The sequence below is a fragment of the Lutra lutra genome, chromosome 9 (genome assembly GCF_902655055.1).
Source record: "Lutra lutra chromosome 9, mLutLut1.2, whole genome shotgun sequence".
In the NCBI taxonomy this organism is placed as follows: domain Eukaryota; kingdom Metazoa; phylum Chordata; class Mammalia; order Carnivora; family Mustelidae; genus Lutra; species Lutra lutra.
The window spans coordinates 126,634,115-126,659,036 of NC_062286.1; the positions used below are offsets into that span (position 1 = coordinate 126,634,115).

Consider the following 24,922-nt stretch of genomic DNA (forward strand, 5'->3'; position numbering starts at 1 on the left):
TGTTACACTCTAAAATAAAAAGTACCTAAATATTATGAACAACTGTTTTTTATTTCTATTAGGATTTTACCTCAAATCCTGTAATATTATGAGATGTCTGAATTTCTGAAGATAATTAAATTTTGGACCTTTTCACTTCAGAAAAAAATGTGGAAGAGGCATTGAGAATAGAAGAATAAAACTGAAGGCTACTGGAAGCTATGATGAGAAACCAAAAGGCAAGCACAACTAATAATGTGTCATTTAATTTTGTATCATTACTGTAAGAAATTGCAGTATCTCAAGGAGATTATAGTCAGGGTCACCATATTTCCCAGTTGGCCCACAAGAGTCCAGGTTAATACTTACAGTCTTGTGGTATTTACTTGACCCCCTTCATTCTCAAATTGTTCTGGTTTGGATAATCAATGATATGGTCACTGGAGTAATGCATTTACTAGAAAAGTCTCCTGACACAGATACCTAGTTGAACACCACCTAAGAAGTGTACACAGCAGGACATTATGTGCATGGCAAGTCTTAAAACAGATGCCCTTACCACAGATAGCGCATGCTGTTGGAATTTTTTTTTTTAAAGATTTTATTTATTTGACAGATAGAGATCACAAGTAGGCAGAGAGGCAGGCAGAGAGAGAGAGAGGAGGAGGCAGGTTCCCTGCTGAGCAGAAAGCCCGATGTGGGGCTCGATCCCAGGACCCTGGAATCATGACCTGAGCCGAAGGCAGAGGCTTTAACCCACTGAGCCACCCAGGCGCCCCTGGAATTACTTTTTTTATTGGTGGTATCATCAACATATAACATACCAGTTTCAGGTTTGTAACATAAGGATTTGGTATTCATTTACATTGTGAAATGTTCACCATAGTAAGTCTAGTTACCATCCATCACTATACAAAGCTATATATTTTTCCCCCTTGTGATGGGAATTGTTAGGACTGGCTCTCTTGGTAACTTTTAAGTGTACACTACAATATTACTGACTATAGTCACCAGGCTGTACACTGCATCTCCATGACATTTTTTGTTTTGTAACTGGAAGTCTGTATTTCTTGACCCTCTTCACTCCCTTTGTCCCCCTCCCCTTGAGTAACCATTGTTCTGTTCTCTGCATCTGCAAGTTTGGTTTTGTCTTATAGGTAAGTGAAATCATACAATATTTGCCTTTCTCTGTCTGACTTACTTCACTTACCATAATCCCCTCAAGGTCCATCCTTGACGCCAATGGCAAGATTTCATTCTTTTTCATGGACAAGTAGTATTCTGTTGTATACATGTACCACATCTTTATCCATTCATCCACTGGTGGACATTTAGGTTGTTTCTCTATCTTGGCTATTGTAAATAATGCTGCAGTGAACATTGGGATGCATATATCTTTTTAAATTAGTGTTTTTATTTTCTTTGGATACATAGTACAGGATTGCTAAATCATATTGCAGCTTTATTTTTAATTTTTGGAGGAATATTCATACTGTTTTCTGAAGTAACTGCATCAATTTACATTCCCACCAACAGTGGACAAGGGTCTCTTTTTCCCCATATCTTTGTCAATACTTGCTATTTCTTGTCTTTTTGGATAATAGCCATTTTAACTGGTATGAGGTAGTATCTTGTTGTGGTTTTGATTTGCATTTCCCTGATGATGAGTGATGTTGAGCATCTCTTCATGTGCCTGTTGGCCATCTGTATGTCTTCTTTGGAATAATTTCTACTTAGGCCTTCTGCCCGCTTTTTAATCTTTGCCATTGATTTGTAAGAGTTCTTTATGTATTTTGGATATTAAACCCTTATTGGATATATGACTTACAAATATTTTCTCCCATTCAGTAGCATACTTTTTCATTTTATTGACGGTTTCCTTTGCTATTCAAAAGCTTTTTAGTTTGATGTAGTCCAACTTGTTTATTTTTGCCTTTATTGCCTTTGCTTATAGAGTCAGATCCAAAAAAATCATAATCAAGACCAATTTCAAGAAGCTTGTCACCTATGTTTTCTTACATTCAACGCTTTAGTCCATTTTGAGTTAGTTTTTGTATGTAGTGTAAAATAGTAATCCAGTACCATTTGTTTGGATGTGGCTGCCCAGTTTTCTCAACACTATTGATTCAAGAGACTGTCCTTTCCCCATTGTATATTCTTGCCTCCTTTGCATAAATTAACTGACCATATAATTGTTTATTTCTGAGATCTCTGTTCTGTTCCATTAATTTATGCGTCTTTTCTTTTTTTATTGTTGCATTATAAACTTCTCTTTGTTTTTTTTAATCATTTTTTAAATTTATTTTCAGCATAACAGTATTCATTGTTTTTGTACCACACCCAGTGCTCCATGCAATCCGTGCCCTCTCTAATACCCACCACTTGGTTCCCCCAACCTCCCACCCCCCCCACCTCTTCAAACCCTTCAGATTGTTTTTCAGAGTCCATAGTCTCTCATGGTTCACCTCCCCTTCCAATTTCCCTCAACTCCCTTCTCCTAACTCCCCATGTCCTCCATGCTATTTGTTATGCTCCACAAATAAGTGAAACCATTTGATAATTGACTCTCTCTGCTTGACTTATTTCACTCAGCATAATCTCTTCCAGTCCCGTCCATGTTGCTACAAAAGTTGGGTATTCATCCTTTCTGATGGAGGCATAATACTCCATAGTGTATATGGACCACATCTTCCTTATCCATTCGTCCGTTGAAGGGCATCTTGGTTCTTTCCACAGTTTGGCGACCGTGGCCATTGCTGCTATAAACATTGGGGTACAGATGGCCCTTCTTTTCACTACATCTGTATCTTTGGGGTAAATACCCAGTAGTGCAATGTCAGGGTCATAGGGAAGTTCTATTTTTAATTTCTTGAGGAACCTCCACACTGTTCTCCAAAGAGGATGCACCAACTTGCATTCCCACCAACAGTGGACAAGGGTTCCCCTTTCTCCACATCCCCTCCAACACATGTTGTTTCCTGTCTTGCTAATTTTGGCCATTCTAAATGGTGTAAGGTGATATCTCAATGTGGTTTTAATTTGAATCTCCCCGATGGCTAGTGATGATGAACATTTTTTCATGTGTCTGATAGCCATTTGTATGTCTTCATTGGAGAAGTGTCTGCTCATATCTTCTGTCCATTTTTTGATATGATTATCTGTTTTGTGTGTGTTGAGTTTGAGTTCTTTATAGATCCTGGATATCAATCTTTTGTCTGTACTGTCATTTGCAAATATCTTCTCCCATTCCGTGGGTTGCCTCTTTGTTTTCTTGACTATTTCCTTTGCTGTGCAGAAGCTTTTGATCTATGTGTCTTTTTTTATGCAAATACCTGACTATTTTTATTACTATAGCTTTGTAATATGCTTTAAAATCAGGGAGTGTGATGCCTCCAGATTTGTTTTTTCTTTCTCAAGACATCTTTAGCTATTCAGGGTCTGTTATGATTCCATATAAATTTTAGGATTATTTCCTCTATTTCTGTGAAACATGTCATTGGAATTTTGATAGGGATTGCACTGAATCTATGGAATGTTGTGGGTAGTATGGACATTTTATTGTCCATGTCAATTCTTCCAACCATGTGCATGGAATATTTTTCCATTTCTTTGTGTCTTCTTCAATTTCATCCATCAATGCCATCATTTTCAGCATACAGGCCTTTCACCTCTTTGGCTGAATTTATTCCTAGGTATTTTATGCTTTTTGATGCAAATGCAAATGGCACTTTGTTCTCAATTTCTCTTTGTGATTACAATAAATTGCTTTTAAATATGGACTACAAGCCTTGTTGGTCAGGTGAGAAATGCAGCAATATAAAAGACAGTAGTCAATTCAAATGGCAAAAAATTATTCCAGAGGAAATGGAGACAATACAGCAGTCAGCAAAGACTCTCTCTCTCCCCTAATCAAAATAATATCCTCAGTAATTGAGAAATGATTGCTTCTATAGCCAAGAAGTAATGATATAAGGAAAATAAATTCTGAGAACCATAAATAGCTCTTAAAAGAAAAAAAAATTGAAATTGCTCAGCAACTGCTACATAAGGGTTATTCTTCTAGAAAACAGAATGAAAAGACCAAAAAAAAAAAAAAAAAAAAAAAAAGAGAGAGAGAGAGAGAGAGATAAAAAATGAAAGGAAAAGGAATATGTAAGAGTCAACTTGAAATGACAGAGCTCGGTGAGAAGAAAAATGTATGAATAGCATAATGAAAATATCGCTTGAATAAAATAGAATAATTGTACATGCCAGGATGAATTTAAAAAAAAAAATACTATACAAGACAGGACGAGTAATGACAGGTAATGCAGCAAAGTGGTTAAGAGTTCAGACTGTGGAGCCAAACTGTTATGTTCAAATCCCAGACCAGCAACACGCTAGCTGCATGAACGTGGGCAAGTTACGTAATCTCTCAGTACTTCAGTTTGCACATCCTAAAATAGGGGTCATGCTATTCTTACCTTAAAGGGTTTGGATGAGAATTAACTGAGTTAATATATGTAAAGAACCGAAAATAGTATCTAGTACATAGTAAGCTTTAAGTTAATTATACAATACTCTCACGAAAATAGTATATACCACTTGGCACTGAAGTGCCCTGCTTTTATAGAATTATAAAATTAACCATTGTGTATTTATTTAACTAAAAATTGTGGTATAACTACATTGGGAAGCTGGAAGGGAAGTCCTGGATGATTTAAAACAGCCAAAATTCTCATCTATAATAACAGGAAGTAAATAGACAATGTCTACAATCAATGGTTTTAAAACAGCACATTATGTAGTGACAATGCCAATTCCCAGAAGAAATAGAGAATTACAGTGCAGTTGCCTTTGGGGCACAGGACTGGGGCGTGACAAGGTGGGGGAGGGAACGGGCATTGGTTCTCTGATTTCCTAACTATGTGCACTTTGTTACTTTGAGATTCTTTTTAATTAAAGAATGAAAAAGGTTATTGTATATGAATTGGCTGTCAGTGCCTGGCATATTAGAGTAGGCACTCAATACATTTTAGTTAGATTTTATTCATTTCAGTAATTCCACTCATGGGAATTTTTCCTCTTTAAAGATACAATACCACAAGAAAAACATGGATGTTTATTTCTGAGTTATTTATAACAACAAATAACTGGAAATGACCCAAATTATCAACCATACAGGAATGTCTAAGTCTTATGCAAAAATTTGGTTGAATGCTATAGGCCAAGAACTTAAGTTTATTGTTTCAGATGGCTATGGACTGGCTAAAATATACCCCCTGCACACACACATAGTGAGAGATCGAGAGAGAGAGAGAGAGAGAGAGAGAGTGAGTACACACTCTGATGTGTTTAGACTAGGAAACCTGAGACAACCAAGGTGTCCGAACAGAGGAGACAGAAGCGTGGTGCGTCTTAGAGCAGCTTCCCCTGCCCCTCAAGTCTCTCATGGGGGTTTTACAGCTGCTTGGGTCACTATGGAAAGGGAATTTCTTCCAAAACTCAGAGTTTCTTTTTGAGCTCTGGTCTCTTATTCTTAAAATTCATATCACTATCCAGGAACGAGGCACACTAACAATCAATGCCATTAATAGCAATTAATGCAGATATGTAGGAGCCTCTCCCTTGTCCTACAGTCAGACTCAGCATTAGCCAAGTCCTGACTCACCTGGAATTCATTCTCAGGAGTGGCTCAGCCTCCAGCTCCACAGTGCTCAGAAAATCCATTAATTAGCAAAGTATTGATGAAACGAGGTGATGACAATGAAAAAATGGATGACACAGGGCAACAGAGTGAGTCTCCATCTGAACCTATAGACAAGGCCTCCATCTCTCAAAGAGGCCATGAGCTGAACAAGGCAGCTTCTCTAGATGTTCGTTTTCTCACCTGAGAAACGGGATACATTTTTCCTGCTTCCATGTGATGCTATGAGTATAAAATGAAATGATACTTGGGAAGTCGTTGATCATGAGTTCTGATCCCGAGTAGGAGGAATTCAACAAAGCTCAGCTACGTGTGTGACTCACTCCTCGGAACTGTGCTTCTCAAAGCTTAGCATGCATCAGAATCCCTTGGAGGCCCTGTTAAAACCCAGATTGCTAGGCTCTACTCCCAGAGTTCCTGATTTGGTAGGTCAGCGGGCAGGGCTGGAACCTCTGCATCTGTAACAGATTCCCAGATCATACTGCTGGTGCAGGACACAGGCACAAATACTACCAAAACTAACTGGGATAAAGGTTGAGACTTCGGAGAGAGAAGAAAAAGGCCGATGGAGAAAGTTTTCTACGGGTCCTCATCTGTCCTTTGTCCTGATGCCCACTGGGCAGAACCTTGATTTGGCATCTTTACCAGTGCCGCCTCCTTCCCAAGCTCCCTTCCAAGGTTCTCCCACCGAACCGAACCTTCCTTGTCAACTTCCTGCACTGAAAGATGACAGCCCGATCCCATCTGCCTGCATCCTACGTGCTGATGCAAGAGGCCACCTTTTTAGGTTCCAAGAAATTATGCATTCGTTATGGAGGAAATTAACACCTCAAAGCAAACTATAATTAGGAATTCTTCAATTCAGTTTATGCTTTTTCAATTAGGCACTCTATAATTTTAATCATGGGAGCATTAACATGTTTCTGTAATTTATATACCTGTGGTATAATTAAGCCTGGGAAACACATTGCTCTAAACTTGAATAGAAGGGATTGTTTCCCTTCACACTTGCAGTATTACAGGTCCCTAATGGAGAGATGATGCCAGTTTCAAAGGAGCCATTTCTAAGTTGCAGAGGCCAATGAGACAGCTCCTGGCTTTGGAAATGTGAAGGCGTTCGTAGACCATGTGGTGCCTTTGAACATCTGGCTCATGCGTAGACATCTGCATCCCCGAGCTTCAACGCCTATTGTGACTTTCAAAACATTCCCGCCTTTGGACACTGCTTTGGACAACTATTCTTGGAAACTAATTTCAATTAAGCAGGAACAGGGTGTCCTGGCAGGGGAGACGTTATCCGAGAGCCGTGGGAAGCAGATAGCTCGGAATTGAAGAAACTAAACAATAGGCTAAAACTTAGCCTGGAGAGGGACCAAACTCCTTTTTGTACACTGATTCCTCTTCCCCCTTCTCTGATTCTGCTCCTTTCTCTAATTTCTGCTCTGCCTTTTAGCTACAAAGCAGGGCCCAGATACTTTGTGCAAGGTAGTCCTCTTGGGATTCCGAGCAGTTCTGCAAATTCAAGGAATTCAGAGGCACGCTGAAAGTTTTTGTGCTTATTCAGTCTGAACCTCTGAACTTTCAGAAGGTTAAAAACCTTCATTTTATCCCCCCTCCTCTTCCTGCTCTCCCCACAATAGCAAATTCAGATTTGCTGACTGCAATAAAAGGAAAAAGAACATAATCAAAACTGGCCCGGGGGGACAATGCATACAGATTCCAACCCAGCTGAGTGACGCACCCGTATTGCTGCAGCATTTTGGCACTCAATATATTTTGTCTGATCTAAGAAAATATGGAACTTTTTATAGAGCGAAAGTTGGAAATGGATTTGTTTCTCCCACGCTGCTCTAGCCTTCCACCAAAGAATACAGATTTGTTCAGATCCCGACACTCTGTCTCACCCAACATCCATCTTCTACCTAAGCCCCGTATCTGCACTGAAGTGATATATTCAGATGTACTATGAGCAACAACACAACATGAATGGGTTCACACGCCAGTCATCGTCACCATCGTAGGAAAACAGGGGTGTGTTTCTGGCCCCCCTATGGACCTTACTTAATGAAGTAAGCTGGCAGAGATCCTAGTTCGGCTCTTAGGCGCTAAAATTGATTATCTTCATGCTGAAACGTACACCAAAAAGAGACGCAAGTTCCAAAAGCTGTAAAGCCAACAGGGGCAATTCCACAGTAAAATGCAAAACAACTACTTCCCCGTGTCATGAGAATAAGCAAGAACCACCACCGGAGAAGAGAGTTCTTGGTTCCCTTTACTGGCTCCCTTCTCCACCCGGGAGCCCATGTGTCAGCCAACCTGGTGGTACCAAGGCTGTGGCTCGAGACCAGCACGATCATCCTCTGGGAGCTTGGGCAAACACAGATTCTCGGGTCCGGTCCTGTGAGCCCCAAGGATGGAAAAAAAATCTACCTATTTCCTAGCTCCCTTGATGATTCTAATAACCCTGGGGTCAAACCATTTCCCAGATGCCACCCCAGTGAGGGGGATGAAGTGGAGTTTGAGGACCCTCGTTCAGGAAGTCAGGGTCTGAGCAGCAAGTCAGCCCAGTCGTAGGTACCCATTAACAGTCCCTTTGAAATGTTTACATTAATAGTCCCTCTGAAACCATACACGGGCCATGTCCTCTATTTAGCAGATCTCTGAAGGTCTAGAGCAGTTCAGTGAACTGAAATTTTCTGTGATGATGGGAATGCCACTCAATATGGTAGCCACCAGCCATATGGGGCTACTGTCCTTGAAATGTGGATGGTGTAATTGATGAATCAAAAGTTTTACTTTAATTTCATTCTAATTAGTTTAAGTTTAAACAGCCCCCATGTAGCTGTGGGGGCTACATTATTAGACAGTGTGGGCCTAAAGTCTTGCCCTTGAATCCTTCTTGTGTTACTGGAGCTGCTACCCCTGTCCTGGTTATGAATACTTTTTTATACATTTATAATCTGCTTAGTGAGCCTACACTCAAGTGGAAATGCACCAGTGAAACAGTAAACCAAAAACAGTTGTAGCCAAGCAAGGAAAGGATGGGCTGCATCGTGAAAAGGGATAAGTATGAATTTCTTCCGCTTCATGGCTGAGACTCTAACCTTTAAGTTGTTCTTGTCCTACCAAAAAGCCAGGACTTTCAAGATCACCTCTCACTGCCACTGAGAGGAGGCAACTCTCTGAGCGCCAGCCCTAGGCAGCTGGAGCGAGCCTTGTGCAGAATGCTTTTTGGATGAGAGCAAATCTCCTTAGATTCTAACATGGCACAGATCCATCCACTAGCTCAGAGAACATCAATAGATCAGGCTATAGAAATGCACTTGATGGAGGCCGACTTGAAAGTCTGACCTTTGGGTGGCTGCAGACAGAGAGACTGAGAACCATCCGTTATCAGCTGTGCAAGATCTGAGACAAAGCAGTGATGCAAACTGTCACGGGGCTCAGATCACTGCGAGGAATAGAAGTCAGCAGAAAAAAGTTAGAGCAAAAGTGAGACCTGGGAGAAGGCACCTTGCAGAATCGCTCTTGCTCCTGCAAAGCGTTTCACCACTTCCCCAGGGTTGGGAGGATTCATGGCACAAGAATTATGTTTACTGGGGCGCCTGGGTGGCTCAGTTGGTTAAGCAGCTGCCTTCGGCTCAGGTCATGATCCCAGCGTCCTGGGATCGAGTCCCACATCGGGCTCCTTGCTTGGCGGGGAGCCTGCTTCTCCCTCTGCCTCTGCCTGCCATTCTGTCCGCCTGTGCTTGCTCTCTCTCCCTCTCTCTCTGACAAATAAATAAAAAAAATCTTAAAAAAAAAAAAAAAGAATTATGTTTACTCAGACAGCCCGCCCATCCTTAGTCTGGCTTCTCTGGTCCTTGAAATAACTTGGCTTCAATGACCTTCACCTTGAATCCATTACCATCCATCCACTACCACTGCCAACATGGTGATACCCAGAGCCATACACTGCAGGGTTCCATTACTAAAACCTTATCTTTGATCATGTTACTCTCTGAATGCCACTTCCTGTCTGTCTAGCCTCTCTCAGCCTTGTACCTTCTGCACAGCTTCCTCAACAGCACTGGGGTCACCTGGCCCTCAAAATCTCTGTTATCTGCACATCTACTTCCATGTGCTTTTAAAAATCAAGCCTGGACCATATGACACATATATATTTTTTAATTAGAATTTTTACTATTTTTTCTCCAGATTTTAATTTAAATTCTACTTGGTTAACATAGAGTGCAATGTTGGTTTCAGGAGTAGAATTTAGCAATTCATCACTTACATACAATAGCCAGTGCTCGTCATAACAAGTGCCCCTTTTTTTTTTAATTTAATTTTTTTTTATTAACATATAATGTATTATTAGCCCCAGGGGTACAGGTCTGTGAATCGCCAGGTTTACACTTCACAGCACTCACCATAGCACATACCTTCCCCAATGTCCATAACCCAACCACCCTCTCCCTACCCCCCTGCCCCTGGCAACCCTCCGTTTGTTTTGTGAGATTAAGACTCTCTTATGGGGGCGCCTGGGTGGCTCAGTGGCTTAAAGCCTCTGCCTTCGGCTCAGGTCATGATCCCAGGGTCCTGGGATCGAGCCCCACATGGGGCTCTCTGCTCAGCGGGGAGCCTGCTTCCTCCTCTCTCTCTATCTGCCTCTACTTGTGACTTCTGTTAAATAAATAAAAAAAAAAAAAAAAAAAAGACTCTCTTATGGTTTGTCTCCCTCCCGATCCCATCTTGTTTCATTTATTTTTTTCCTACCCCCCAGACCCCCCATGTTGCCTCTCAACTTCCTCATATCAGGGAGATCATATGATAATTGCATATGACCCATTTTTAAGAACTTCTGTTGACTTCATCATCTTTCTCCTATGGCCCTGGATGAAGGTAGGTGTCTTTCTTCTTTTCTATAGTAAGAGCTGCTGGAGCTCTTAGAGAAAACTGAACTATAAAACTTCAACCATCTCCTATTTAAAAAAAAACATTCTTCCTTTGGCTTTCACGTTTTAACTCTGCCCTGGTATTTCTTCTACCTCTTTGGCCAGCCCTTCTCCATCTCCTGTGTGGTTCCTTCACAGAGCTGTCTGGTCCTTCCTTATCTCTTCTCATAGATACTCTGCCTGGATAAGGTCATCTGCTCCTCCCATGCTTCAAATACCACTTGAATGTTAATGGTTCTCCAGTCTCAAACCCCCTGCTCTCATGCCTCTCTAGCCCTCCAGCCTTCTGGAATTTAAATAGTCCCTACGGTAGGAGGTGAACATGACAACCACACTCTCTTCTCCCTCATGCCAGTGACAGTCTGTTTCCATCTCTCCAGATGGCAGACGGTCCAAAATAGAACACTCTCTCGTTCTTCATGTTCCAGCAACTGCTCCTCCTGCTCCATTTAAAATATTCTTTCTGAAACACCTGTTTTTCCTCCTTGGTTGGAGCCTAAGGAATAAAATCCAGAATCCATCAACACTGGAACCAATTCTTGGTAAGTTGGGTTGTTTGGGAGCTGAGAAAAGGAAACCTGCAACACAGTTAGGGTGAACTGAAGTGACTGTGAGCCCACCTACATTACCTGGGGCCCACCCTTCCCCCCTTTTGTTTTCCTGCATGGTCTTTCCTACTGGGGCTTTGTGTCATACTTACTAGACTGACCCTGTCTCTTTGGTTAGTTTCGATGGTAGTGACGTGTCTCTTTAATCATAGTTACATGTGCCCTTTGTCGCCATATTTAGAGTATGGGACAGCCCCATTGGGAACAGCCCTGCGGTAGTATTTATCCCACTAGGTCTTATTTCTGGTTGTCTCTTTTTGTATCTGGCTCCTCCTCTTCCCCAGTCTGGTGTGATGAAATCCTGGCATGTGGATAGACTTGGCAACAAATGATATTACTTATAGAGCTAAATCTTCTTGCAGTCTACGTGAGAATGCCTCTTGCCCATCCCTCCACCAAAGTGGGTCACATAGCACCCCTCGTCTTCAGGCCCCAGAAAAAGGAGACCCAGAGAGCTGGGGAACTAAGTGAAATTAATGATGTCTTGAGAAAGAGTATCCAAGTATAAATGCCATTTCCATGTCTCCCAGTGCAGACGGGGACTCAGGAACAGCTCAGACTGCCCCACACTAATAAATCCTCAACAATCTTCATTCCCCCTTCCTAATTGGATACCATCATGTCCTCATATCTGAGACTCAGATGGTAATGATGCCAGTTTTGTTCACTGAAGCTCCAAGGGACCAGCAGAAGCCTTCTGTGATTGTTTTACGTGCTCCCCATCTGGGCTCCACGGTTATTAAAGGAATCCTGGAAGAAATCTGGCAATTCTTCCTCTTCTTCCCAATTGTTTTCTTTCTTTAGGAGTGGACTGGATCTCCAATTTGTATGGCAGCTCATCATTGTGAATTTCAAAGTCATAGTATTAACTCCCTGTACCTGTCAAGTGCAAGGGGCTCAGGGGTTTCTCATTAGAGAGCAAAGAGAACTTGCAGTGGGTATTAGAGGCCACTCGCCAGATCCCTCTATCTCCATGTATGCAGACTCTCATACTCCCAACCCTCCAAGCCAGAGCTGTCCCACTGTGTACTAGGTCTGAAGTATCCCATGAAAGCAAGTCACAAGTCTAAGGTTTGGAGGATGTCCCTTGGAGTTCCCCAGCACTCGCCTGGACCACACATCAAATCTCAGTCCTGTTCCTGACCACCTAGTTCCTAATCCCCATCACATTCCTAATCCTCCAGCCCACATTCATCACCACTGGTCTCCCTTGGGTAATCTATCCTCCTAGACTCTTTCTGCCCTCAGTGTTCCTTGACTCAGAGACTCCATGTCACTAATAAGCCAGAACCTGGGAGTCACCCAGGACAATGTCACCTGGACTTAGGCCTTTCCTGGGACAAGGCTGCTCAGAGAGCCTGAGAAGAAGGAACACAGGGCCTGGCAGGCTCTCTTTAGGAAGCACAACAGCAGCAGCCCTGAGTCCCTTCCATCTGCCTTCTACCCACCACTCCGAACTTGTCCCAGGGGAGTGGCCTCTTGGTGCCGGCAGCGGCTGGGCAGGTGCTGGAAGGGGGAGGGCAGGGAGTGGCCTTCTGAGAACACTGCAGGCTTTCTGTATTTTCTTTCCCATCCACCTGCCTACCCCACAGAGTAGTCATCACCAAAGTTGCTGTCCATTCTCCCTGATCAAGGCCCTCTCTCCACTGCTGCAACCGTTCAGGCATGGATGGCCATCCCTTCTCATCTGGAGAGCAATGTCTTCTGGCCCCTTCCCATCCAACCTCATCAGGGGCCACCTGCCCTTGCATTTTCTGCCCACTGCTGCCCTCCTGGCCTCCTTTTATTTTTCTAACCTCATCTCCTGACTCTCCAGCCTGGTGTGATCCCCTTTTAAGTGAAACCCAAGAAGAAAAAACCAGTAAGGTGTGCATTGTCGAGTTGGCTCCCCTTGTGGGCAACCAGGATTCAGTCTTAAGGGAGGTGTGTGAGGACCCATGTGGCACACACCTCAGAATGGTCCATGGGGAGGACAGGAATCTGGACATGCTTGGACTCCCGTCCCCTCCTGGCATTCAATCCTGTGTGTTTCCGAGCTGGATCTGCCTGCTCACACTAACTGAGGTCTGTGGGGGCTTTGGAGGAAGCACTGAAGCCAAGAAGAAAGGGGGCGGGGTGGCGCTGCAGGAGGGGTCCCATCCCTCTGTGCGAACCTCTGCACAAACCGACCAGCTCAGCCGCAGCTAAAATAAGGTGGGGGGTGGGGTGAGGTGGCCCCGAGCCAGTGAGAACCAGCTATGATTGCGAACAATCTGTGTCGTCAGTGAATGTCTGTGGCAGCATTTGCAGGGAGCTCTCTCTGCCATTAGCATGTCTGCACGTGGGTCTGCTTGCTCCTTTCTGGATCTCCAGTGCTCAGCCCAATGGCTGGGACATGGCTGTTGGCTCGAATTCAAATGCATATACCAACTTAATGAATTGTGAATGGGAAAACCGGACTCCTCTCCAGGGATTTGGTCTCCCCTCTCCTGCTTGGTTTAATTGCAGGTCCCCAGTCTGTCCCCCGTGTTTATAAGGTCTCGCTAAAGGAAGCTCACATGGGGCCCCAGGCCCCTTCCCGAGGATGCTTTGGATCTGCTTTCCTTTGATTTCACAGCATATAGTGGCTGGTCCTCCACGTGGAGGGTGCTGCTCTTAGCCCTTGATTTGTTGGCCCTTTTGGCTGTGGAGATGCCCCAGCCCCATCTGCTTGATTTCGTGTTTCTGAAATGTACCGAAATCTGAGGCTATGTTTGGAAGCAATATTGTTCTGAGGATTTTCTGACATTCATGGAGTTTGCGGCACATTCTCTGATGTGTCACACCCTTGCCAGTGCCCTGCAGCCATAACTTCCTGGTGTCTGAGCAGCGAACAGGCATCAGACACAGAAGGCCTCAAGTCTCTGACCGGGGAGTGCCCAGTGCAGAGTGGGAGCCCCGAGCGGAGCTGATGCGTCCTGCTGCAGGGTGGGAACTGGACATTGGCCAGGTAGAGAGGACGAGCCGGGCACAGAGAGCGGCAAGGCAAGGGCTCAACTGCTTAGAAGAGAAAAAAGGGTTCCCCACACCTGTTAGGACAAAGTCCAAATCCAAGATTCTTTACCTGGCTTTGGCCTGTTCCTTTGCCTCCCTCCTCTTCCCTGCCTAAGAGCTCTGTGGCTCCCACCACCACGTGAACACACCCCGTACCTTCTCTGCCTCGGTTCCCACAGTGTGCTGCTTCCCCCTCTTTTCCTGAGCAAATCCCCCTCAGCCGGCAGGTCTAGGAGCTGGCGACACTGCCTCCAGGAAGCCCTCTTTGCACCTGAGCTCCTCAGGCTCATGACAGATGCCTCTACAGCCAGCTCTCAGAGAAACCTCTGACCAGGCATTTTTTTTCTTTCTCCGATTGTCTTCCTGACAGAACCACATCATCCAAAATGGTAGCAATGAGCTATGAATGACCTTGAAAGACTCTTTAAAGTCATTTAAAAAATTAAAAAGCCAGTTCCTCAGTCACACTGGTGACTCAAGTGCTCAACAGCCACAGGTGGTTGGAGATGCTGACCAACAGCACGGACACAGGACATTTCCATCGCTGCAGGAAGTTCTACTGGGCGGTGCTCTTCCGGATTGGGAGGCAGTGGAAGGCGGCGCCTGTGAATTGCATTTCCAGTCCCAGGACCTGACATCTACCAGGCACGCAAAACAGACGTGCTGAATCACTCATTTGTGTTTCCGAGGACCTGCTAAGTGCCAGACACTGTCCCAGGGGAGGGGATCCATTAGTGTTGAGCCTCACGTCTGCTGGAGCTCACAGTCTCAAGAGGGGCGGGCAAGACACAGAACCAAGAAAAACCCACTGGCAGGTGCATAACACAATCAAAGAAAGAATAAAGAAGGAAACTCCCTGGGGCCTGTTGAGTAAACACTGGTAAAGAGGGGCAGAGGGAAGGGGAACAAAACCGGAAGCAGAGGTCAGAGGCAGATTCTGATGGGCCTTGAATTCCATGCTAAGGAGCTCGAACCTCATGTGGTGGAAAGCCAGTGACCCATCTAAGAACTTCAGGGACCACTCTAGAGCTCAGTGGGGAATGGATTGAAGGAAGGGCAGTGGACAGCAGGCAAACCAGCAAGGCCACCACAGCAGGTCAGGGGAGTGGATACGGCGTGGCAGAGGGGTACAAGAAAGAGCTAACCCCACAGCTGATTCCAGAGTGGGGTGGACAAGTCTTTGTGCCTGATGGGAGGGGAAGGAGAGCAGGGGGATGGAAAGATGTCCCCAGAGAAGCCAGCTGGGGATCTGGGGTGGGGGAGGTCTGCTACAGAAACTGAGGCTCTGCCTCAGAGACTGCATTATGGGTGATAAATTCACGGCCAAGTTACTTTCTTATGAAGGTTACCACAGATACATCAGCGTGACAGGTGGGGCGTGGGGGAAGAAGGTTTGGCGGGTTCGAGTTGGAGCTGAATATTAGATTCTAGTCACTATTTGATTGATCTTTTAAGCAATTCTGGGATTCTGTCACTTAAAAACCAATAAATCTTTGAAGGCCTGGGGAAAGCAATGCAAAAGCAATAAATCTCCATTGTGGAGTATTAGAAAAATAGGCCAAGCTTCCGAGGTGGTTTGGATGGAGGGATGGGGGTGCGGGAGCCCCACAAGACAATCCGCCCTTGTCCTCCTCACCTTCCTGCAAGCTCTATTCGACCAGGCAGAGCCAGACCCCTGGCACTTCCCAGGGGCAGCCAGGGGCAGAGCAGGGCTGGGGTCCGGCTGAGCCAGGGCCAGAACACTGCTGGCAGAAGGCAGGAGACAGCTGCACGGGCAGCGAGGCTCAGGAGTGAGGCTGCTGGAGGACCGGTGGCTCCGCTCAGGGACGGGGTGGGGTTCACAGGTTACAGGCTGGGCTTGGACCACCCTAGGCTGGAGGGCCCCTGTGAAGTCACCTTGCCTGCTCCAGAATCCCTAGTCAACGGGAGCTCACTCCACAGCCCCACCAAAAGGTTCCCGAGTCTTCACTTGACATCCTGGGCAGGGAATACAGAACCTCCGGAGGGAGCAATGAACTCAGAAGCAGGAAGCAAGGTCCACGCACTGGCTGCATGGAGAATGAGCTCCGTGACCTTGAGCCAACCACTTAGCATCTCAGACCTCATCTGATAGGGAGACGGTACTTTTCCCTAGCTGACTCCCTGGGTAAGCGAGGACCACATGATACAATGGCATTAAAGGAGCTACCAACCATAAAACACGATTCCAGGCGTCTATGACCCAGTCCATCCAGTGGGCTCACTGTGTCCCATGGTTTAGAGAGCCTTCCCTGTCTTCTTGACGCCTGTGTTTCTCTGACCTGCGGGACTCTTCACTGCCCTGCTGGCCAGGGATGTTCTCATCCCTCTGGCCAGTCCAGTTCTGTCCATCAGTACACTGTCCTCACAGGCTTCACAGTATCTTGTTCTGCCAGTTTCAGTTCTGTATCTGGTCACCTGCTCCATGCCCTGCCCCCTCCCTGTTTGCACGCACGCTTGCAGAATACTAAGCCTCAAGAGGATAGGTGTGTATCTACCTTGTGTCTTGCTCTATCCCCATTACTGAGCTCAGCTCCTGGGATATAGCAAGGGCTCAGTAAATATATGCTGAATGACCTAATGGTCAATTCCTCCCAGATGGGCATCTTAATGCCTAGAGTTCAAGGTGAAAAAGTGTTCAGGGAACTGAAATCTTCTGTGACATTGCCGCTGCTGTCATTGCCGTTAACCTGGAAGTCATGCAGGCCGGCCCTGGTTAGTTTCCTTCCCTTTTTGGCAAATGCCCAAACAACGGTCTGAAAATAATTCCCGAAACGGAGCGTACACCCACCCTCCGAGATCCAGAGCCTTGGGAAGAAAAGCAGCCAGACATTTCCAGACACCAAGCATTGCCCCTTTGAGCAGTGACATTTAATTTTTTTTTCCCCAATGGAAATGTCACCAAAATATGTCATGTGCAACTTTCTCCTTGGGAGGTAGTGTGAAATGAGTGCTGGCTTAGGGTCAGCTGAACTGAGTTTAAATTCTGCCTGTACCACTGCTTGCCTCATGGCCTGGGTCAACTTACTTGGCTTTTATTTATCTCAGTTTCCGTATCTGCAAAATGGGGAGATGATTATTGCAATGTTTTGAGGATACAGAAAGTTGATGTACGGCGACAGGCATGTAGCAAGGGCTTCCTCATTACACGGAAACTAGCAGGCTCTTTTCACTTAAAGACACGGAACCTAATGCTACATTTTTAGTTGAACCAGAACAGTGAACGAACATGCATGGCTGTGAGAGTCTGCAGGGACCATAGCAGGTCGACCTCCCGGTTTGCCGAGTCATCTATGATCGTCTCATACACTCGCCCTGTTTTGTTTTGTTTTTTTTTTTTTTTTGCTCCCTGCTCACTGTCCTTTCTCGCTGCTTCTGGGTCACTTCCATTCCTATGTCCTAATTTACTGCAGTCTTAGGATGCAATGGGCTTATTGAACAGATGTGCAAATGGAGAGCATGCAGGCCCAGAGGGAAAGTGTAAGGGGCCCTTCTCTGGGGGCAGCTGTTTCCAGCTTCCCCATGAACACTGGTTTGGGCTGCTTAGAGGACCCCTTTGCTGGTCTCTGGAGTTGGACGGGCCTGGGTGATAAGTCCCATCTCATCACTTACTTACTTGCCCTGTCACCATGAACTTTTAGTCTCCTCATTTCTAACAGGAATATAATAATACGAATAGGTTAGTCAAAGTTAAATTCTTGGAACATAACAGTTGCCTAATAAAACACAGTGATAATTACTCCCATCTGTGTTCAGCTGGGCTTGATGGGTTTCCAGAGACTCATAGGTAGATAACCTGATTCATCTTGAGGATGGGACCCTGAACCCTCTGTAGAAAAATCATCTTGATCCTGCCACGGGGCAAGACCAAGAAGGCTTATTTCTCAGTATAACTTTTGTCTTAAAAGAAGTTTCTCCGCAACTTTGCACTGGGATAAAGTTAGGGAGTCCTAGGTAAAAAACAAAGCCCTTTCTTCCCTACCATGGAATCAATTAGGGTCTCGAAAAGCTCTAGAAATTTGAACAGGATAGAAGCCCCATCTTATCACTTACTGACCCTGTGACCATGAGGAAGCAGGCAACTCTGTGACTCCATAGTGATGGTAGATTTTCAAAAAACTATTCTGAAGAGAACCTCCTGAGTGCCACAAAGAAGAAGCAAAGCCAACGAAGGAAGGAACCCTTGAAGGTCTTGCTGACTTTTGGCATTTCCATATTTTATCTGGCCTCTACGAAACAGCTACCCTCTATGCTTTCCTGGTAAGGAAAACCGGAGGGTCAGGGAGATTAAGTATCTTTCCCAAAGTCACCCAGCACTGTTGGAGCAGGATCTGAATCCAGGTCGGCTGTCACCAAGGTCACATCCTCTCCGTCACCCCACATGGCTGCTAGCAGTCAGCAGCAAGCTAGAGAGAATCCGCACCTGCCGGGAGCCGCACGGTGGGATGCTAGCTGAGGAGGTCGCCTGGCTCACCGTGATGCAAGGGGAAACCGGGGTTTCCAACATGAAGGCCTTAGGCTTTCGGTCAGATCTGGCCTGTGTGCCTGGGTCAGCTGCTAACTTGCTGTGCAGTGTTGGGCAAGCTATTCCTTTTTCCCAGAGTCTACTCTTATCACCTGAGAGGCTCTCTTAGATTTTGAAATAGTGACCAGTGCTGCCGTATGGTAGGCTAAGAGCTGGGAAAGGGGGAGAGAGGCACTGGTGGCCCAAGGGGAACACATGATTTGGCACCCGGAGGACCTGCATTCGAGTTCAGATTTCCTACCCACTCCCATGGGCTCTTGAGCATTTCCGAGCCTTGGTATCTTCACGTGTAAATGGGGACAATCACTTACGGAACATACATAGACAGTGCAATCCGTGTACAGAGAGAAGCAAAGGACCACATTGCCTGAGAGTAATGGGAAGAAAAGCCGTGAGTCAGGCAATGATTCATCTGAGGGAACAGCCACCACCTACTCGGGCTGATCACAGATAGGACGGTCCCGGAACAACCCACGCAGAGAACACAAGGCAAAGCTTCCATGGTCAGGCATGCCACGAGCACTACACACACCTGTTGCAAGGCCTGACTTAGAGTCAGACCCTGTTCGGAAACTTTAGAATACACAGCAGCTTCCAATTGCTGGCTGTTGATTCTGTTTCCTCGGCCACCTACGCTTTCTGGGTCAAGCTGGATCCAGGTTGGAAAACCAAGAACTAGATCATCTCAATAGAATCCATCCTGGCGGGGCGCCTGGGTGGCTCAGTGGGTTAAGCCACTGCCTTTGGCTCGGGTCATGGTCTCGGGGTCCTGGGATCGAGCCCCGCATCGGGCTCTCTGCTCCACAGGGAGCCTGCTTCCCCCCCTCTCTCTGCCTGCTGCTCTGCCTACTTGTGATCTCTCTCTCTCTCTGTGTCAAATAAATAAATAAAATATTAAAAAAAAAAAAAAAGAATCCATCCTGGCTGGTTTCCCTGTCTCCAGTATCATAAATGTGACACTGCAGGGGGCTAGCCCGTGGCTCCCCAAGACCCCTCAAAGAAGTTGGAGCTTCTCAGAATTGGCCCTTATTCTCACCCGACCGTTCCTGCCTTGATCTTTATGCTAAAGGAAAATCTAGAGCCTTGGATTAACTAGTCCCAATTGCTCCTCACGATTTCAGGTGGCTTCTCTCCTCCCGGCCTTGCTCATGCTGGACCCTTTTACTACTTTGCAAAAGATAGAGCTCAGTGTCACTGCAGACTGTCAGCTGGGAATGTCTTGTCTTCCCTGAGCTCTCATAACGACCTATGTATATCTCCATCAACATGCACTGTATTTATTGTGATTATGTGCTCATGTTTCTTGCTTCCCAACTCAAGTGTGACTTTCTTCAGAAAATGACTTCTTCCCAGCTAGTTTGGTACTGTCTCCCAAGCAGTTAAATAGTGCCTGGCCCTGAGTGAGTGCCCAGTAAATGTTTGCTGAAGGAATGAATAAACAAATCTTTTTGATCCCTTGTGCCGCACTCATTCCCCACATATGAGATGCTCCAAGTGTGCTTGTTGAACTGGGAGGAGCCAATTTTTTTTTTTTTAGTAGGTTCCCCGCCCAGCATGGAGCCCAACATGGCTTGAACTCATGACTCTTGAGATCAAGACCTGAGCTGAGATCAGAAGTCAGATGCTTAACTGACTGAACCCCCCACATGCCCCCAAACTGAGCCAATCTGAAAGCTGTACCCTGGGGCCAAGTGTAGTGGTTGGCATAGCCCAAGTGACAAAGGCTGCTCACCTGACAGGGGCTCCCCGTGACTGAGCGGGCTTCAGCATCACCGTGATGGTCGTGTCCGTTTCATTCAGTGGGGTGTCGGTGTCATATTCAGGCATCGACGGAGCTGGGCAGAGAGCAGAGAGAGGAGGGCACTCAGCGCAGGTCTCAAACCCAGCTCACCACCTCCCTTTGCTGCCATCCCTAAAGATACCCAGGATGACCAGTAAGGGGACATGGGGGAACCGGTTGGGGTTGGGTGAGAGTCACAGTGCATCCCAGGCTTTCAGCAGAGCCTGCTCTCTTTCCAACCTGCCTGGAGGTCCCTTCCAGGTGCACAAGAGTCTGGGGAAGGATGTCTGGGAGGTGGCCAGCAGCCCTCAGGAATCAAGTCCCCCACCAAATAAACAGATAAAAGCAGGAAGTCCAAGTACTTAACAAAGAAATGAAGTCAGAGTCGACCTTGTTCAATATATTTGAAATGCAAATTACAGCAGTGATGAACTAGTTCCTCTTATCCTTTTGCTCCCTCTCTCTCTCTCTCTCTCTCTCTTTTTTATGAGACCCTCCCTTCTCTCAGCCGCAGCTGATAGAGGAGTACGAAAATCTAATCCCCTGGGAAGGTAATCTAGCCGTTTGTATTAAGAGCTATTAAAACCCACATCCCTTTTAATTCAGTCTTTCTATTTCTGGAATTTAGTCCTGAAGTTATAATCCAAACCAAGGAATTAAACTTTATTCTGTAACATGTTTATTGAAGCGTTATGGTATAAAAACACGGAAGCACCGCATACATCCAACCACCGGGGAATGTTTAATTAAATTACGTCCATCCACTTGACAGAACATTATCACGAAAGCAATGTACCAACATGAAAACGCTCATGGTATAAAGATAAGTGAAAACATTAAGCTGCAAAAACCACTGTGGGTATCTGTGCAAAGTTTGTATGTATTCAGGCCAGAATTGCACAGGTATTCTCAAAAAAATGTAAATTATAAAATGGGAACGGAGATAATTCTCTACTGATGCTGCCTGGTGGTGGAGGGGGGCCATCTCAGGGACAGCAGGGGACATCTCAGACCTCCGTGGCTTTACACTAGTCATTCCTTCCCTCCTTCCTTCATTCATCCTCACACATTTCATGAGAATTTGTGCTGTGCCCTGTACTGACAAAAAGAACATTGCTGAAATCACATTTTTACAAAACAATACAAATTTGTACGAGAAAAAAATGTACTATTTAATGCAATTGTGTAGTAAATTATTTGGTGAAATCATTTAGGGTTCCTGCTGGTCTAGTCTAATTAGTATGTTTTTTACACTTTAGGAAGTTCGCGATTTCGGTTTACTTCACAAGACTACAATGCTAACACATTAGGGACTGCATCGTCCTTATTGCTCCATACCACGAGGTGACAGCTGGCTCTGCCCTTTTATGCTCCTAGGAAAATTAGGAATGGTGGGGGGGACCCAGAACACGTTTCTTCCCTTTCTCCTTTCTATTAAGAGATACCTGAAATTTTGGTGGCAATCCTAGTGGTGACAGGGGGCCCGAAGCCCTTGGCTGTGCTGGCCTTGATGGTGAAGGAGTAGGTGGTGCCGGGGTACAGCCCCACGAAGAGGTGGTGGGTTTCATTCCGGAGCTTGAAGACCTTCCCCCGCTGGCTGGAGAGGTCGGCACTTGGGTCCAAGGAGCCAACGGCCTTGTAGTTGATCTGTAGGACAAGCCAGGAAGCAAACAAATAAATACGTCACTCGGAAAGCTAGATGGAGCTCATCCAGGGGAACATCGGGAGAGGAAAGGCGAAAGAGGCACGTGGACTTGACAGCAAGTTCTGCTGTGACTGTCCACCTTACACATTAACCCAGCCTTGAACACTCCACTGTTGATACACGGGAGTGCGGCGGCCCAGCAGAAACAGACTGTGAGCCACACACCTGCCTTTCAGTCTTCTCGTGGTCACATGAAAAGAGGAGAAAATAAAGAAGTAACATTGATTTTAATAATATATTTTGTTGAACCTGGTATCTGCCAAGGTTAATCATTTCAACAGGCATTAGCCTAAAAATATAACACGGTCTCTTATATTCCGTTGTTCAATATGAGGTCTTGGGAATCTAGTATGCAGCCTGCCCATTTGGACGAGCCCCATTTCCGAAGCTCAGTGGCCACGCAGGGCCAGTGGCTGACCTATCGGGCAGCCCCAAGAGCGGCGTTTCCATGTGGCGTCCCATAAGGATGGTTTGGAAGGCTCATTAGAAAGTCAGTTCCCATGTCCCTTAGTCCCCACGGCGCCCTCTGGGGCTTTCTTATGTGTTATCTTGTTGCTTTTCACCAAACCTTGGGGCCTCAAGATACTCATTCTCATTTTAATATTGGAGACACTGAGGCTGGACTAGAAGTAACCTGCATGAAATCAGCACTTTCCAAACTCTCTCCGGTGATGGCCCAGTTCTGTGTTTCTCAGTCCCCTGCTGAGCCATCCTAATCTGCAGACCACACCGCCCGGGCGAACTCACCACGTATGTGAGTCTGGTCAGAGGCCAGACCGGTCTGCACTCTGCAAGGAGCCGGGCCCTCTCGCCCCACCCTTGGGTGTTGCCGCAATGTCAAGGTCCTATGAGAGTTTCTAAGCGCTCGCTCTCCATTTCTGTACCTACCCTGCTGTGAAAGGAACCAGACGGGGGCATCCCAGCACCCGCCCCCACAGATCACATTTTGAGGGCCACATTCCTAAATCAGACAGCTGTTAAAGTGACAAACACAGGACTGTGTGTTCGTTTCATCTAGTTTGTTCCATTAAAAATGTTTTATTAGAGTATAACGTGCATACAGAACACTCTACAGTCAGGCCGATAACCCAGCACCCAGTCAAGAGACAGACCACCATTGGAGCCAAGACAGAGCCCGCGTGCCCCCCTCTGAAGCCGCTCCCCTCCCCCAGTAGGATGACCTCTATCTGGACTTCTAACAGCATACACTAGTTTTCCCCTGTCTTGCACTTTATATAAATGGAACCGTACAGGGCGCACTCTTGCATGTCTGGCATCTTTCACTCCACATTATGTCGGTGAGACCCATGCAGGCTGTCATGCGTCACTAGAGATCACGCGTTCTCATGGTTATGTGGTGTTCTGCCGCCGACATGTGAGTAAACCCAGGCCTGCCGCATCTGAATGCTATGCTCCTTATTCTAGAAGGAGCTGCCCGGCTGGGAGACAACACGTCGTTGCGTAAAGAAGGCATTCATCCATCTACTCGTCCCCTTATTTGCTCCTTCCCAAACGTTGCCCGCGCAGGCCTGTGTTCTGGGACCTGCATTGTGCTCTGCTGGGTACAGCCCATATCAGTGCAGGCTGGACCCTGTGCCCAGGTGTCTTCCACTCCTGAGCGAGGTAAGGCAATGGCACGGTCACCTTACATCACTCTGTCTTCTGTCAAGAACTCAGCCTTGATGGGAAGAGCAGACGCAGACGGAAACAGGAACGTACCAACTTTCCATCCAAAATCAGCAGTCTGCTATTTCTGGCAAGGGCACCAGACATTTTGGAGACAGAGGTAACTTCTCTGTCCTCTGTCCAGCAGTAGCAGGGCAGGGACTGATGTCACTTGCTGAAGAGCGAGGCCACCTGCTTGGGGCAGAGCAAATTGTGGAGGAGGAATCCAGAGAGCTGAAGGTTTTGGGTTGTTTGCAAGCAGAGCTTCCAGCCAGGGGTCCCTGTGTTGCAGGTCCCTGGCGAACCTGTCCCCAGCTTTCCCTCTGGTCACCTCTGCCTCCTCCAGGCTTCTCGGAGGGAGGCACAGCAAACATCAGCCTCTCTCTGTCTGTGAGGGCCGTTCTGAGGGCAGGGAGCATTCGCAGGAAGCTCTAGGTAATCAGCATCCCGGCAACCAGACTGAAGGCAGGTGATGCACAACTCTCTGGGCTCCTCCCATGTGACACCCCAGCAGCATCCTAGGGGACTTCCTGGAGGGAGTCTGCTCCAACTGCCTCCAAAGGTAGCCGGCTGGGGAACAGGTCCACCACTGGCTACCTTCCTTTCCTTCCCCACTCCCACTTCTCCATCATCTACTTGTATTCCAGTCTGTGTCTCAGGGTCACCAAACTAAGACAGTGTGCTCATGGAGATTTCTCAGGGGAGAAGTGAGCTGACATCTGAGGATAACAGTCAGAGGTAAGAGCATTCCAGGTTCCCCGCAGAGGAAACTGCCTAGGCGAAGGCCTGGGGTGGGAAGAGGCTCGGGAGGACTGAGGAGAGCCCAGTGTGACCGTGGGGTGGTGAGCAAATGGGGGAGCTGAACCCCCAGGGCGCCGCTGGATGCCAGTTTCCCGGGGCACAAGAACAGAGATATCCAGAGAACTCTGCGGGGGGCAGCCAATCCCGGTGTACCAGGTGCTCCTGCAGCCTTTTGAAATTCTGCCCCTGTCCCCCTGCCTGGGCTG

The 24,922-nt window shown here is 46.4% G+C and overlaps 1 protein-coding gene across 12 annotated transcripts in view; it reads right to left on the bottom strand.

The window, feature by feature from the left end:
• Positions 1-24,922, bottom strand: part of PTPRT (protein tyrosine phosphatase receptor type T) — a 1,067,282-nt gene that overhangs the window by 284,157 nt on the left and 758,203 nt on the right. For all 12 annotated transcript variants that reach the window (XM_047746505.1, XM_047746499.1, XM_047746504.1 and 9 more), the window contains exons 10-11: positions 21,991-22,192; positions 20,498-20,600 (exon numbers count right to left, since the gene is read on the bottom strand). In XM_047746505.1, the coding sequence (XP_047602461.1) occupies positions 20,498-20,600; positions 21,991-22,192 (305 nt within the window). The remainder of the gene's footprint in view (positions 1-20,497; positions 20,601-21,990; positions 22,193-24,922) is intronic.